The 14,349-nt window shown below is 42.4% G+C and overlaps 1 protein-coding gene across 5 annotated transcripts in view; it reads right to left on the bottom strand.

Annotated features, from left to right (window-relative positions):
- Positions 1 to 5,360: 5,360 nt before the first annotated feature.
- The window catches only part of corin (corin, serine peptidase), a 179,121-nt gene continuing 170,132 nt past the window's right edge, over positions 5,361 to 14,349 (bottom strand). For all 5 annotated transcript variants that reach the window (XM_052458830.1, XM_052458829.1, XM_052458831.1 and 2 more), the window contains 4 exons: positions 13,736 to 13,910; positions 13,376 to 13,647; positions 10,167 to 10,300; positions 5,361 to 5,798 (listed from right to left, as the gene is read on the bottom strand). In XM_052458830.1, coding sequence (XP_052314790.1) covers positions 5,613 to 5,798; positions 10,167 to 10,300; positions 13,376 to 13,647; positions 13,736 to 13,910 — 767 coding nt within the window. In that variant the 3' untranslated portion in view covers positions 5,361 to 5,612. The remainder of the gene's footprint in view (positions 5,799 to 10,166; positions 10,301 to 13,375; positions 13,648 to 13,735; positions 13,911 to 14,349) is intronic.

Here is a 14,349-nt window from a genome sequence, read left to right as displayed (position 1 = left end):
GGGTGTCATTACTACTGCATTATATAGGGTGTCATTACTACTGTATTATATAGGGTGTCATTACTACTGCATTATATAGGGTGTCATTACTACTGCATTATATAGGGTGTCATTACTACTGCATTATATAGGGAATAGGGTGTCATTACTACTGCATTATATAGTGTATTACTACTGCATTATATAGGGTGTCATTACTACTGTATTATATAGGGAATAGGGTGTCATTACTACTGTATTATATAGGGAATAGGGTGTCATTACTACTGCATTATATAGGGAATAGTATTATATAGGGAATAGGGTGTCATTACTACTGCATTATATACTGGGAATAGGGTGTCATTACTACTGTATTATATAGGGAATAGGGTGTCATTACTACTGCATTATAGGGTAGTCATTACTACTGCATTATATAGGGAATGTCATTACTACTGTATTATATAGGGAATAGGGTGTCATTACTACTGCATTATATAGGGAATAGGGTGTCATTACTACTGCATTATATAGGGAATAGGGTGTCATTACTACTGTATTATATAGGGAATAGGGTGTCATTACTACTGCATTATATAGGGTAGGGTGCCATTACTACTGTATTATATAGGGAATAGGGTGTTATTACTACTGCATTATATAGGGCATTATAATAGGGTGTCATTACTACTGCATTATATAGGGAATAGGGTGTCATTACTACTGTATTATATAGGGAATAGGGTGGCATTACTACTGTATTATATAGGGAATAGGGTGGTATTACTACTGTATTATATAGGGAATAGGGTGCCATTACTACTGCATTATATAGGGAATAGGGTGTCATTACTACTGTATTATATAGGGAATAGGGTGCCATTACTACTGCATTATATAGGGAATAGGGTGTCATTACTACTGCATTATATAGGGAATAGGGTGTCATTACTACTGCATTATATAGGGAATAGGGTGTCATTACTACTGCATTATATAGGGAATAGGGTGTCATTACTACTGCATTATATAGGGTGGTATTACTACTGCATTATATAGGGAATAGGGTGTCATTACTACTGCATTATATAGGGAATAGGGTGTCATTACTACTGCATTATATAGGGAATAGGGTGTCATTACTACTGCATTATATAGGGAATAGGGTGGTATTACTACTGCATTATATAGGGAATAGGGTGTCATTACTACTGCATTATATAGGGAATAGGGTGTCATTACTACTGCATTATATAGGGTGTCATTACTACTGCATTATATAGGGAATAGGGTGTCATTACTACTGTATTATATAGGGAATAGGGTGCTATTACTACTGCATTATATAGGGAATAGGGTGTCATTACTACTGCATTATATAGGGAATAGGGTGTCATTACTACTGTATTATATAGGGAATAGGGTGTCATTACTACTGCATTATATAGGGAATAGGGTGTCATTACTACTGCATTATATAGGGAATAGGGTGTCATTACTACTGCATTATATAGGGAATAGGGTGTCATTACTACTGCATTATATAGGGAATAGGGTGTCATTACTACTGTATTATATAGGGAATAGGGTGTCATTACTACTGCATTATATAGGGTGTCATTACTACTGCATTATATAGGGAATAGGGTGTCATTACTACTGCATTATATAGGGAATAGGGTGTCATTACTACTGCATTATTATACTGCATTATATAGGGAATAGGGTGTCATTACTACTGCATTATATAGGGAATAGGGTGTCATTACTACTGCATTATATAGGGAATAGGGTAGGGGTCATTACTACTGCATTATATAGGGAATAGGGTGTCATTACTACTGCATTATATAGGGAATAGGGTGTCATTACTACTGCATTATATAGGGGGAACTGCATTATATAGGGAATAGTCATTACTACTGTATTATATAGGGTGTCATTACTACTGCATTATATAGGGAATAGGGTGTCATTACTACTGCATTATATAGGGAATAGGGGTCATTACTACTGCATTATATAGGGAATAGGGTGTCATTACTACTGCATTATATAGGGAATAGGGCTACTACTCTAAAGGGTAGTGTCATTACTATGCAGGGAATAGGGTGTCATTACTACTGCATTATATAGGGTGTCATTACTACTGCATTATATAGGGAATAGGGTGTCATTACTACTGCATTATATAGGGAATAGGGTGTCATTACTACTGCATTATATAGGGTGTCATTACTACTGCATTATATAGGGAATAGGGTGTCATTACTACTGCATTATATAGGGAATAGGGTGTCATTACTACTGCATTATATAGGGAATAGGGTGTCATTACTACTGCATTATATAGGGAATAGGGTGTCATTACTACTGCATTATATAGGGAATAGGGTGTCATTACTACTGTATTATATAGGGAATAGGGTGGTATTACTACTGCATTATATAGGGAATAGGGTGCCATTACTACTGCATTATATAGGGAATAGGGTGTCATTACTACTGTATTATATAGGGAATAGGGTGTCATTACTACTGTATTATATAGGGAATAGGGTGTCATTACTACTGCATTATATAGGGTGTCATTACTACTGCATTATATAGGGAATAGGGTGTCATTACTACTGCATTATATAGGGAATAGGGTGTGACTTAAATGTAAATGTAAATTACTACTGCATTATATAGGGAATAGGGTGTCATTACTACTGCATTATATAGGGAATAGGGTGTCATTACTACTGCATTATATAGGGAATAGGGTGTCATTACTACTGCATTATATAGGGAATAGGGTGTCATTACTACTGCATTATATAGGGAATAGGGTGTCATTACTACTGCATTATATAGGGAATAGGGTGTCATTACTACTGCATTATATAGGGAATAGGGTGGTATTACTACTGCATTATATAGGGAATAGGGTGGCATTACTACTGCATTATATAGGGAATAGGGTGTCATTACTACTGTATTATATAGGGAATAGGGTGTCATTACTACTGTATTATATAGGGAATAGGGTGTCATTACTACTGCATTATAGGAATAGGGGCCATTACTACTGTATTATATAGGGAATAGGGTGCCATTACTACTGCATTATATTATATAGGGAATAGGGTGCCATTACTACTGCATTATATAGGGAATAGGGTGTCATTACTACTGTATTATATAGGGAATAGGGTGTCATTACTACTGCATTATATAGGGAATAGGGTGTCATTACTACTGCATTATATAGGGAATAGGGTGTCATTACTACTGTATTATATAGGGAATAGGGTGTCATTACTACTGCATTATATAGGGAATAGGGTGTCATTACTACTGCATTATATAGGGAATAGGGTGTCATTACTACTGCATTATATAGGGAATAGGGTGTCATTACTACTGCATTATATAGGGAATAGGGTGTCATTACTACTGCATTATATAGGGAATAGGGTGTCATTACTACTGCATTATATAGGGAATAGGGTGTCATTACTACTGCATTATATAGGGAATAGGGCTCTGGTCTATAGTAGTGCACTATATATGGAATAGGGCTCTGGTCTAAAGTAGTGTACTATATAGGGAATAGGGCTCTGGTCTAAAGTAGTGCACTATATAGGGAATAGGGCTCTGGTCTAAAGTAGTGCTCTATATAGGGAATAGGGCTCCAGTCTAAAGTAGTGCACTATATAGGGAATAGGGTTCTATAGGACTCTGGTCTAAAGTAGTGCCACTATATAGGGAATAGGGCTCTGGTCTAAAGTAGTGCACTATATAGGGAATAGGGCTCTGGTCTAAAGTAGTGCTCTATGTAGACCCCATAGGGCTCCAGTCTAAAGTAGTGCACTATATAGGGAATAGGGTGCCATTTGGGACGAAGCCCTACTGTTACACACAGACACGAGTATGTCAGACAGCTTTAAACATTATCTATCATATATACATACATATATAGCTACAGCATTATCCATGGACAGTACCTATGTCCTATAGTATACATTATCACTGTGTAGTGACAGGGAAGGGGCCAGAAAGTCCCCGTCAATATAGGGAGTAAAACGTGCTCACACACACACACACAGGCACACACAATACACACGCCACACACACACACAAATACACACACCCCACACACACACAAATACACATGCCCCAAAACACACACACCACATACAAAAAGCACACAAAAATACACAGAAAATGACAAACACACTGGAATGTACATACAGACATTGAAACATAAACACACACAAATACACACAGCTTGTATTTAAACAGCAGGGCCTTTGCACACACAGCAGCACCCCACAGTGGCTAAATGTACAAAAAGGTGTATCATTATGTTACAGGATAATGACAAACAACTGGACACTGTCTCTCAACACTGATATTCATACAGGTAACACACACACACACACAGCTTGTATTTAAACACACACAGCGCCCACACAGTGGCTAAATGTACTGAAGGTGTATCATTACACACATATCTGAACACACACACACACACACACTGTCTCTCACACACACATTCACTACAGGTAACACACACACACACACACACACACACACACACACGTTTAGAACAGGCATTTAAACACACGTGTTGCTGGGACAGCAGGCTGTGTGTCACGTGGCTAAATGTCTGTGCAATCGTGTTATGTTACAGGATATCTGACAGAGTGGCGATGACTGTCTCTCATCACATCCAATTCAGACTCAGAGGTCCTTCCACACAGTCTCTCAACACTCCTATTTGGAATGTTGGGGACCACAGGAAGAGGAAGGGACACAAACCACACACTCCTCCGGGGTTGTTGTTGCACTTGTCTTCTTTCTCTCAGCGTTTCTGTCACGGGTTTAGAACAGGACACACAAAACTGGAACTCACCACGTAAAGTCTGTGCCCGTGTGGTGTGTGGGCGATGCGACCCATCATCCATCCACCCAGACACCAGACTCCTTCCAAAATAGACCCCTTCCTGTTTGGAATGTTGGGGGACCCACATCCATCCACCCACCCACCATCTCCTACGGGGTGCCCCTGTGTCTTCTTTCTCTACCCACGTTTCCACGGGGTGGGGACCCACCCACCATGGAACTCACCACGAGGTGCCCCTGTGGCTTGTGGGTCTGCGTACCCCCATCCACCCACCCACCATGCTCACTACGAGGTGCCCCTGTGGCTTGTGGGTCTGCGTACCCACATCCATCCACCCACCCACCATGCTCACTACGAGGTGCCCCTGTGTCTTGTGGGTCTGCGTACCCACATCCACCCACCCACCCACCATGCTCACCACGAGGTGCCCCTGTGTCTTGTGGGTCTGCGTACCCACATCCACCCACCCACCCACCATGCTCACCACGAGGTGCCCCTGTGTCTTGTGGGTCTGCGTACCCACATCCACCCACCATGCTCACTACGAGTTTAGATAGCGAGCCGCTGGACCAACATACCTGGCTAAGTGAGTGACTGTCAGTGACTGGCATTACAAGGGAAAAACTGTCTATCAGTGTAGATGGAAGGTGTGGAGGTCTGTCTGTATCAGTGTAGATGGAAGGTGTGGAGGTCTGTCTGTATCAGTGTAGATGGAAGGTGTGGAGGTCTGTCTGTATCAGTGTAGATGGAAGGTGTGGAGGTAGATCTGTCGGTGTATCCAGGGTGTGAAGTGTGTAACATTAGAGTAGACCCCAGGACCCAGGACTTTGGAGAAACACACACTACCCCAGGACGTCAGGCCATACAGGGTCCAGCTCCCACCACTAGGCTCCTCACACACCAGAGGACCACCACTGTCACCCTGGAGGACAGAGACAGGAATAATATAAACCATAATGGTCCTGTAGAAACGAACGATTGAAATGGCAAGATTGTGTCTGCTAAATTACACACAATGCCTTCGTAAAGTATTCAGACCCCTTCACTTTTTCCACATTTTGTTACATTACAGCCTTATTCTAAAATGGATTCAATTGTTGTTTTTTTGCTCATGGATCTACACACAATGCCCCATAATGACATCACAATACCCCATAATGACATCGCAATACCCCATAATGACATCGCAATACTCCATAATGACATCACAATACCCCATAATGACATCGCAATACCCCATAATGACATCGCAATACCCCATAATGACATCGCAATACTCCATAATGACATCACAATACCCCATAATGACATCACAATACCCCATAATGACATCACAACACCCCATAATGACATCACAATACCCCATAATGACGTCGCAATATCCCATAATGACATCACAATACCCCATAATGACATCACAATACCCCATAATGACATCACAAAGTCCCATAATGACAAAGTGGGAAAAAATGCAAATGTATTACAAATAACCTTATTTAAATAAGTATTCAGACCCTTTGCTATGAGACTTAAAATTGAGCTCAGGTGCATCCTGTTTCCATTGATCATCCCTGAGAAGGTTCTACAACTTGGAGTCCACCTGTGGTAAAATCAATTGATTGGATATAAGTTTAAAAGGCTTTTAAACGTCTTTGAAATATGGGTGTGGCTATGATCTGTAAATTGAAAGCAGACCACTACCTGAAATCTACTTCACATAATTTAAATAATCCATAAAAAATTCTGGCAAGTAGTGAAGGGTTTGGAGTGCAAAAAAAGATACACAGCTTCCTGAACAATTGTTGGTCGACACACAGATTATAACTGAGAGATTCTGAAAGCCTTGAATCAGTACTTTCTAGATGCAGGCAGTTTATTTTAATAGGTCAAAGGTTGAGCTATGAATTTACTGGACACCCCTGTGTACACCAGGTTCTCCTTTTCAGAAGTGTGTAAAACCCTGAAAGAAATTGATGGAAAAAAATCCCCTGGCCCTGATGAACTAGACCCCCGCCTCCTACACCTAGCCGCAGACATCATTGCTCCCCCTTAATATGTATTTATAACCTCACGCTTGATGTTAAGGAAATCCCCAAGTTATGGAAATCTGCTTCTGTACGGCCTCATGAGGGAGGGGGAGATCTGCGTTTGTACGGCCTCATGAGGGAGGGGAGATCTGCTTCTGTATGGCCTCATGAGGGAGAGGAGATCTGCGTTTGTACGGCCTCATGAGGGAGGGGAGATCTGCTTCTGTACGTCCTCATGAGGGAGGGGAGATCTGCTTTTGTATGGCCTCATGAGGGAGAGGAGATCTGCGTTTGTACGGCCTCATGAGGGACGGGGAGATCTGCTTCTGTACGTCCTCATGAGGGAGGGGAGATCTGCTTCTGTACGGCCTCATGAGGGAGGGGAGATCTGCTTCTGTACGGCCTCATGAGGGAGGGGAGATGTGCTTTTGTACGGCCTCATGAGGGAGGGGGAGATCTGCTTCTGTACGGCCTCATGAGGGAGGGGGAGATCTGCTTTTGTACGGCCTCATGAGGGAGGGGAGATCTGCTTTTGTATGGCCTCATGAGGGAGGGGGAGATCTGCTTCTGTACGTCCTCATGAGGGAGGGGGAGATCTGCTTCTGTACGTCCTCATGAGGGAGGGGAGATCTGCTTCTGTACGTCCTCATGAGGGAGGGAGATCTGCTTCTGTACGTCCTCATGAGGGAGGGGAGATCTGCTTTTGTATGGCCTCATGAGGGAGGGGAGATCTGCGTTTGTACGGCCTCTCCTGAGGGAGGGGAGATCTGCTTTTGTATGGCTTCATGAGGGAGGGGAGATCTGCTTTTGTACGGCCTCATGAGGTGATCCCTCGCTACTTGACAAATATCGACCCATATCAAAATAGTCCTGGAGTCCTTAGTTAGCAGGCAGCTAAAGGCCGACTTCCAAGAATACAACATCTTAAATGGAATGCAATCAGGTTTTAGGTCTGGCCACAGCACTGTTTCAGCAAAATTGAAGGTTTTAAATGACATCCACTGTGCTCTTGATAAGAAGTTACATTGTGTGTCTGATTTGATTTATTTGTCGAAAGCTTTTGACACCGTGGACCTAGTGCAAAGGTTAAAATGTTGTGGATTTACTGGTCATGCTCTAGATTGGTTTATAAATTACCCATCAAATCGTACACAATGTGTAATGGCGGATGGTTGTAAATCCATAGAGATGTACTCAGGTGTTCCGCAGGGTTCTATTTTGGGCCCACTGTTGTTCATTTTGTATATAAACAATATTGGGGATCTTATTGAAACAGCGGATGTAGTTTATCTTTAGCTTTTGAAAATGCCCAAAGAGCATTTAACATCATACAACAGAATCTGTATGATTTAAAACTGCATGGTATTTTCAAATGCCAGGCATATTACTAATTATGTCATTGCTACATTGGCTGGACATACTATAGAGTAAGTTAAAGTGTACAAATATTTGGGTGTGTGGGTTGATGATAAGCTTAGCTTCACCGTGCATGTAGAGAACTTGATAAGGAAGCTCAAGATGAGAATAGGTTTGTATTACTGGCATAAGGCTTGTTTTTCTTTTAAGGCCAAGAAGGAGCTGGTATGATGTACATTACTGTCGGTTTTAGATTTTAGTGATGTTATATATATATGCAGGCCTCAGCCACGACCCTGAGAGGACTTGATTCAGTGTATCATGCAGCCCACAGCCACGACCCTGAGAGGACTTGATTCAGTGTATCATGCAGCCCACAGCCACGACCCTGAGAGGACTTGATTCAGTGTATCATGCAGCCCACAGCCACGACCCTGAGAGGACTTGATTCAGTGTATCATGCAGGCCTCAGCCACGACCCTGAGAGGACTTGATTCAGTGTATCATGCAGGCCTCAACCACGACCCTGAGAGCACTTGATTCAGTGTATCATGCAGGCCTCAACCACGACCCTGAGAGCACTTGATTCAGTGTATCATGCAGCCCACAGCCACGACCCTGAGTGCACTTGATTCAGTGTATCATGCAGGCCTCAGCCACTACCCTGAGAGGACTTGATTCAGTGTATCATGCAGGCCTCAGCCACGACCCTGAGAGGACTTGATTCAGTGTATCATGCAGGCCTCAGCCACGACCCTGAGAGGACTTGATTCAATGTATCAGTCCTCAGGTTCATTACAGAAACGTCTTACACATCATTGTGATGTCAACAGGGCTGTTGGCTGGTCGTCATTGACCTCGCGTAGGTTTAAACCCTGGTATACACTGATTTATAAGGCCATACTGGGTAAAATGCCACTTTATCTATGTTCTCTTTTGTCAGGTTGGTAAATAACTATCAATAACAGTCCCATTCTGATTTGCTTCTAACAGAACCTGTAGATGGGCGAACCTTCCAGTAGGACAACCATCTCTGCAGCACTCCACCAATCAGGTCTTTTATGGTAGAGAGGCCAGACGGAAGCCTCCTCAGTAAAAGGCACATGACAGCCCGTTTGGGAGTTTGATAAAAGGCACCTAACGACTCAGACAGAAACAAGATTCTCTGGTCTGATGAAACCAACAGTGAATCACGTCTGGAGGAAACCAGACATCATCCCTACGGTGAAGCATGGTGGTGGCACCATCCCTACGGTGAAGCATGGTGGTGGCAGCATCATACTGTGGGGATGTTTTTCAGCGGCAGGGACTGGGAGACTAGTCAGGATCGAGGGAAAGATGGACAAAGCAAAGTACAGAGATCCTTGATGAAAACCTGCTCCAGAGCGCTAAGGACTTCAGACTGGGAAGAAGGTTCACCTTCCAACAGGACAACGACCCTGAGCACACAGACAAGACAACGCAGGAGTGGCAGGAGTGGCTTAGGGAAAAGTCTCTCCCCAACCAACCTGACAGAGCTTGAGAGGATCTGCAGAGAAGAATGGGAGACACTCCCCAAATACAGGTGTGCCAAGCTTGTAGCAAGAAGACAGGAGGCTGTAATCACTGCCAAAGGTGCTTCATCAAAGTACTGAGTAAAAGGTCTGAATACTGATGTAAATGTGATATTTCAGTTTTTATAAATGTCTTTTTTTTTTTTAGATTGATGAGGAAAAAAAACTATTTAAAACATTTTAGAGTAAGGCTGTAACGTAACAAAATGTGGAAAAAGTCAAGGGGTCTGAATACCTTCCGAATGCACTGTGTTGTAGATGTGGGACGACTAAGACCAGTCTATTGTATGTCAATTAGCCTTATTGTCTGCTGTGTGGGGAAAAAGTCAGAAGTGCCCTCCTCCTGTTACTCACCATGCAAGAGTCCACGGTGCCAGCCTCGTATCCAGCACACAGCATCCTGGTGGTGATGGTCTTCATATCAAAGTAACTCTGACACTGAGACAGACTGATGATCCTTACTTCTCCCTCCTGGAGTTTGAAGGGCACTATGGAGAGAGAGAGAAAGAGAGAGAGAGAAAGAGAGAGAGAAAGAGAGAGAGAGAAAGAGAGAAAGAGAGAGAGAAGAGAGGAAGAGAGAGAGAGAGAGAGAAAGAGAGAGAGACAGAGAGAGAGAGAGGAAGAGAGACAGAAAGAGAGAGAGAGACAGAGAGAAAGAGAGAGAGAAAGAGAGAGGAAGAGAGAAAGAGAGAGAGAAAGAGAGACAGAAAGAGAGAGAAAGAGAGAGAAAGAGAGAGAGAGAGACAGAGAGAAAGAGAGAGGAAGAGAGAGAGAAAGAGAGAGCGAAAGAGAGAGAAAGAGAGAGAGAAAGAGAGAGAGAAAGAGAGAGAGAAAGAGAGAGAGAAAGAGCGATAAAGAGAGAGAGAAAGAGCGAGAAAGAGAGAGAAAGAGAGCGAGAAAGAGAGAGAGAAAGAGAGAGAAAGAGAGAGAGAGAGACAGAGAGAAAGAGAGAGGAAGAGAGAGAGAAAGAGAGAGAAAGAGACAGAAAGAGAGACAGAAAGAGAGAGAGAAAGAGAGAGATAAAGAGAGAGAGAAAGAGCGATAAAGAGAGAGAGAAAGAGCGATAAAGAGAGAGAGAAAGAGCGAGAAAGAGAGAGAAAGAGAGCGAGAAAAAGAGAGAGAAAGAGAGAGAGAGAGAAAGAGAGAGAGAAAGAGAGAGAGAAAGAGAGAGAGAAAGAGAGAGAGAGAAAGAGAGAGAAAGAGAGAGAAAGAGAGAGAGAAAGAGAGAGACAACGAGAGAAAGAGAGAGAAAGAGAGAGAAAGAGAGCGAGAAAGAGAGAGAAAGAGAAAGAGAGAAAGAAAGAGAGAAAGAGAAAGAGAGAGAGCGAGAGATAGAGTTAGGTGAAATACCACAGTGTGCAGTCATAGATTTGAGAGAGACACAGAGAGAGGGAGAGTATTACTGTGTGTGTATATACAGTATTTATATATATGTATATATTTTTTTTAATTTTACCTTTTTTTAACTAGGCAAGTCAGTTAATTAAAACGTACTATGGCTGGGGGCAGTATTGAGTAGCATGGATGAATAAGGTGCCCAGAGTAAACTGCCTGCTACTCAGTCCCCGTTTCTAATATATATGCATATTATTAGTATATTTGGATAGAAAACACCCTGAAGGTTCTAATACTGTTTGAATGATGTCTGTGAGTATAACAGAACTCATATGGCAGACAAAAACCTGAGAAGAAATCTAACCAGGAAGTGGGAAATCTGAGGTTGGTCGTCTCACAACTCAGCCCTTATTGAAGATACAATGGGATACAGTGGGATATTGGTCATGTTGCACTTCCTAAGGCTTCCACTAAGGCTTCAACTACACTAAGGCTTCAACTACACTAAGGCTTCCACTAGATGTCAACAGTCTTTGGAACCTTATTCGATGCTTCTACTGTGAAGTGGGGCCGAATGAGAGGGGAATGAGTCAGGTGTCTGCCAGAATGCCACGAGCTCATGACGCTCGTTCACATGAGAGAGAGCTCTGTTCCATTGCAATTCTACAGACAAAGGAATTCTCCGGTTGGAACATTATTGAAGATTTATGATAAAAACATCCTAAAGATTGATTCTATACATCGTTTGACATATTTCTACAAACTGTAACAGAACTTTTTGACTTTGCGTCTGCTCATGCGTCATGAAGTTGGATTACTGGGCTGAACGCGCTAACAAGGAGGAATTTGGACAAAAATGATGGACATTATCAAACAAAACAAACATTTATTGTGGAACGAGGATTCCTGGGAGTGCATTCTGATGAAAATCATCAAAGGTAAGTGAATATTTATAATGTTATTTCTGACTTCTGTTGACTGCACAATATCGCCATATCTTTTTGGCTTGTTTGGTCTCTGAGCGTCGTACTGTTTTTTTTTATATACATATGAACTTTATCGAACAAAACCTACATGCATTGTGTAACATGAAGTCCTATGAGTGTCATCTGATGAAGATCCTCAAAGCTTGGTCATTCATTCTATCTCTATTTCTGATTTTTGTGACTCCACTCTTTCGCTGGAAAAATGGCTGTGCTTTTCTGTGACTTGGCTCTGACCTAACATAATAATTTGTGGTGCTTTCGCTGTAAAGCCTATTTGAAATCGGACATTGTGGTAGGATTAACAACAAGATTACCTTTAAAATGGTATAAAATACTTATATGTTTGAGGAATTTTAATTATGAGATTTCTGTTGTTTGAATTTGGTGCCCTGCACTTTCACTGGCTGTTGTCATATCGATCCCATTAGCGGCATCTCAGCCCTAAGAAGTTGTTAAGAACAAATTCTTATTTTCAATGATGGCCTACCAGGGAACAGTGGGTTAACTGCCTTGTTCAGAGGCAGAACGACAGCTTTGTACCTTGTCAGCTCGGCTTTTTGAACTTGCAACCTTTCGGTTACTAGTCCAACGCTCTAACCACTAGGATAGAGATAGAATTACTGTGTGTGTATGTACAGTATGTATGGTGATAGTGATAAAGTATTACTGTGTGTGTATATATACAGTATGTATGGTGATAGAGATAAAGTATTACTGTGTGTGTATATATACAGTATGTATGGTGATAGAGAGAAAGTATTACTGTGTGTGTATATATACAGTATGTATGGTGATAGTGATAAAGTATTACTGTGTGTGTATATATAGTATGTATGGTGATAGAGAGAAAGTATTACTGTGTGTGTATATACAGTATGTATGGTGATAGAGAGAAAGTATTACTGTGTGTGTGTATATACAGTATGTATGGTGATAGAGAGAAAGTATTACTGTGTGTATATATATACAGTATGTATGGTGATAGAGAGAAAGTATTACTGTGTGTGTATATATACAGTTTGTATGGTGATAGAGATAAAGTATTACTGTGTGTATATATATACAGTATGTATGGTGATAGAGAGAAAGTATTACTGTGTGTGTATATATACAGTATGTATGGTGATAGAGATAAAGTATTACTGTGTGTGTATATATACAGTATGTATGGTGATAGAGATAAAGTATTACTGTGTGTGTATATATACAGTTTGTATGGTGAACCGTAGGTATCAAACTCACTCCTGTTACCCATGTGACCCCATCCAGTAATATAACAGTAGGTATCAGGCTGCGGTAACTGTCCGTTACCGGGAAGACACACCGGTCGAACGTAACTGGTCACCTCCACCTCCCTGTCCAGCTCAACCACGCTGATGTCATAGTCCACCACGGCCCGGTTATAGCGAGGGTGAACAATGATGGACTCTACACCTCTGGTCTGTAGGTAAGGGGACGGGTGGTCCAGGTTGTTAATGCCCAGGACTACCTTCCATAGGTCTGCACTCTCACGTCTGGAGAAGAGAGGAAGAAAGATGAAAGTTAGACGTGAGGAAGGGAGTAAGAGAGATCAGAGTCATGTAGAATGAAAGAATACCTCACCCTTCAAAGCAGTGAGCGACAGTAAGGGCCCATTTCTTCCCAATGAGGACGCAACCACAGATATGTCCACTAGGATCTGATTGGAGAGAACACTGCCAAGGCCACCTCCCTGGCCTGGACACCCTGCCACCCAGAATACGCTTATACAGACGCACGGCCGGGCGCAGGCCACAGTCTGGAGGGAGGAGAGAGTTAGACTGGTGACAACACTACCAGGCCACAGTCTGGAGGGAGGAGAGAGTTAGACTGTAGACAACACTACCAGGCCACAGTCTGGAGGGAGGAGAGAGAGAGTTAGACTGTAGACAACACTACCAGGCCACAGTCTGGAGGGAGGAGAGAGAGAGTTAGACTGGTGACAACACTACCAGGCCACAGTCTGGAGGGAGGAGAGAGAGAGTTAGACTGTAGACAACACTACCAGGCCACAGTCTGGAGGGAGGAGAGAGTTAGACTGTAGACAACACTACCAGGCCACAGTCTGGAGGGAGGAGAGTTAGACTGTAGACAACACTACCAGGCTATAGTCTGGAGGGAGGAGAGAGTTAGACTGTAGACAACACTACCAGGCTATAGTCTGGAGGGAGGAGAGTTAGACTGTAGACAACACTACC

The sequence above is a fragment of the Oncorhynchus keta genome, chromosome 13 (genome assembly GCF_023373465.1).
Source record: "Oncorhynchus keta strain PuntledgeMale-10-30-2019 chromosome 13, Oket_V2, whole genome shotgun sequence".
Taxonomy (NCBI): domain Eukaryota; kingdom Metazoa; phylum Chordata; class Actinopteri; order Salmoniformes; family Salmonidae; genus Oncorhynchus; species Oncorhynchus keta.
Note: the sequence above shows the minus strand (reverse complement) of the source record. Positions and strands in the feature narration are given on the sequence as shown.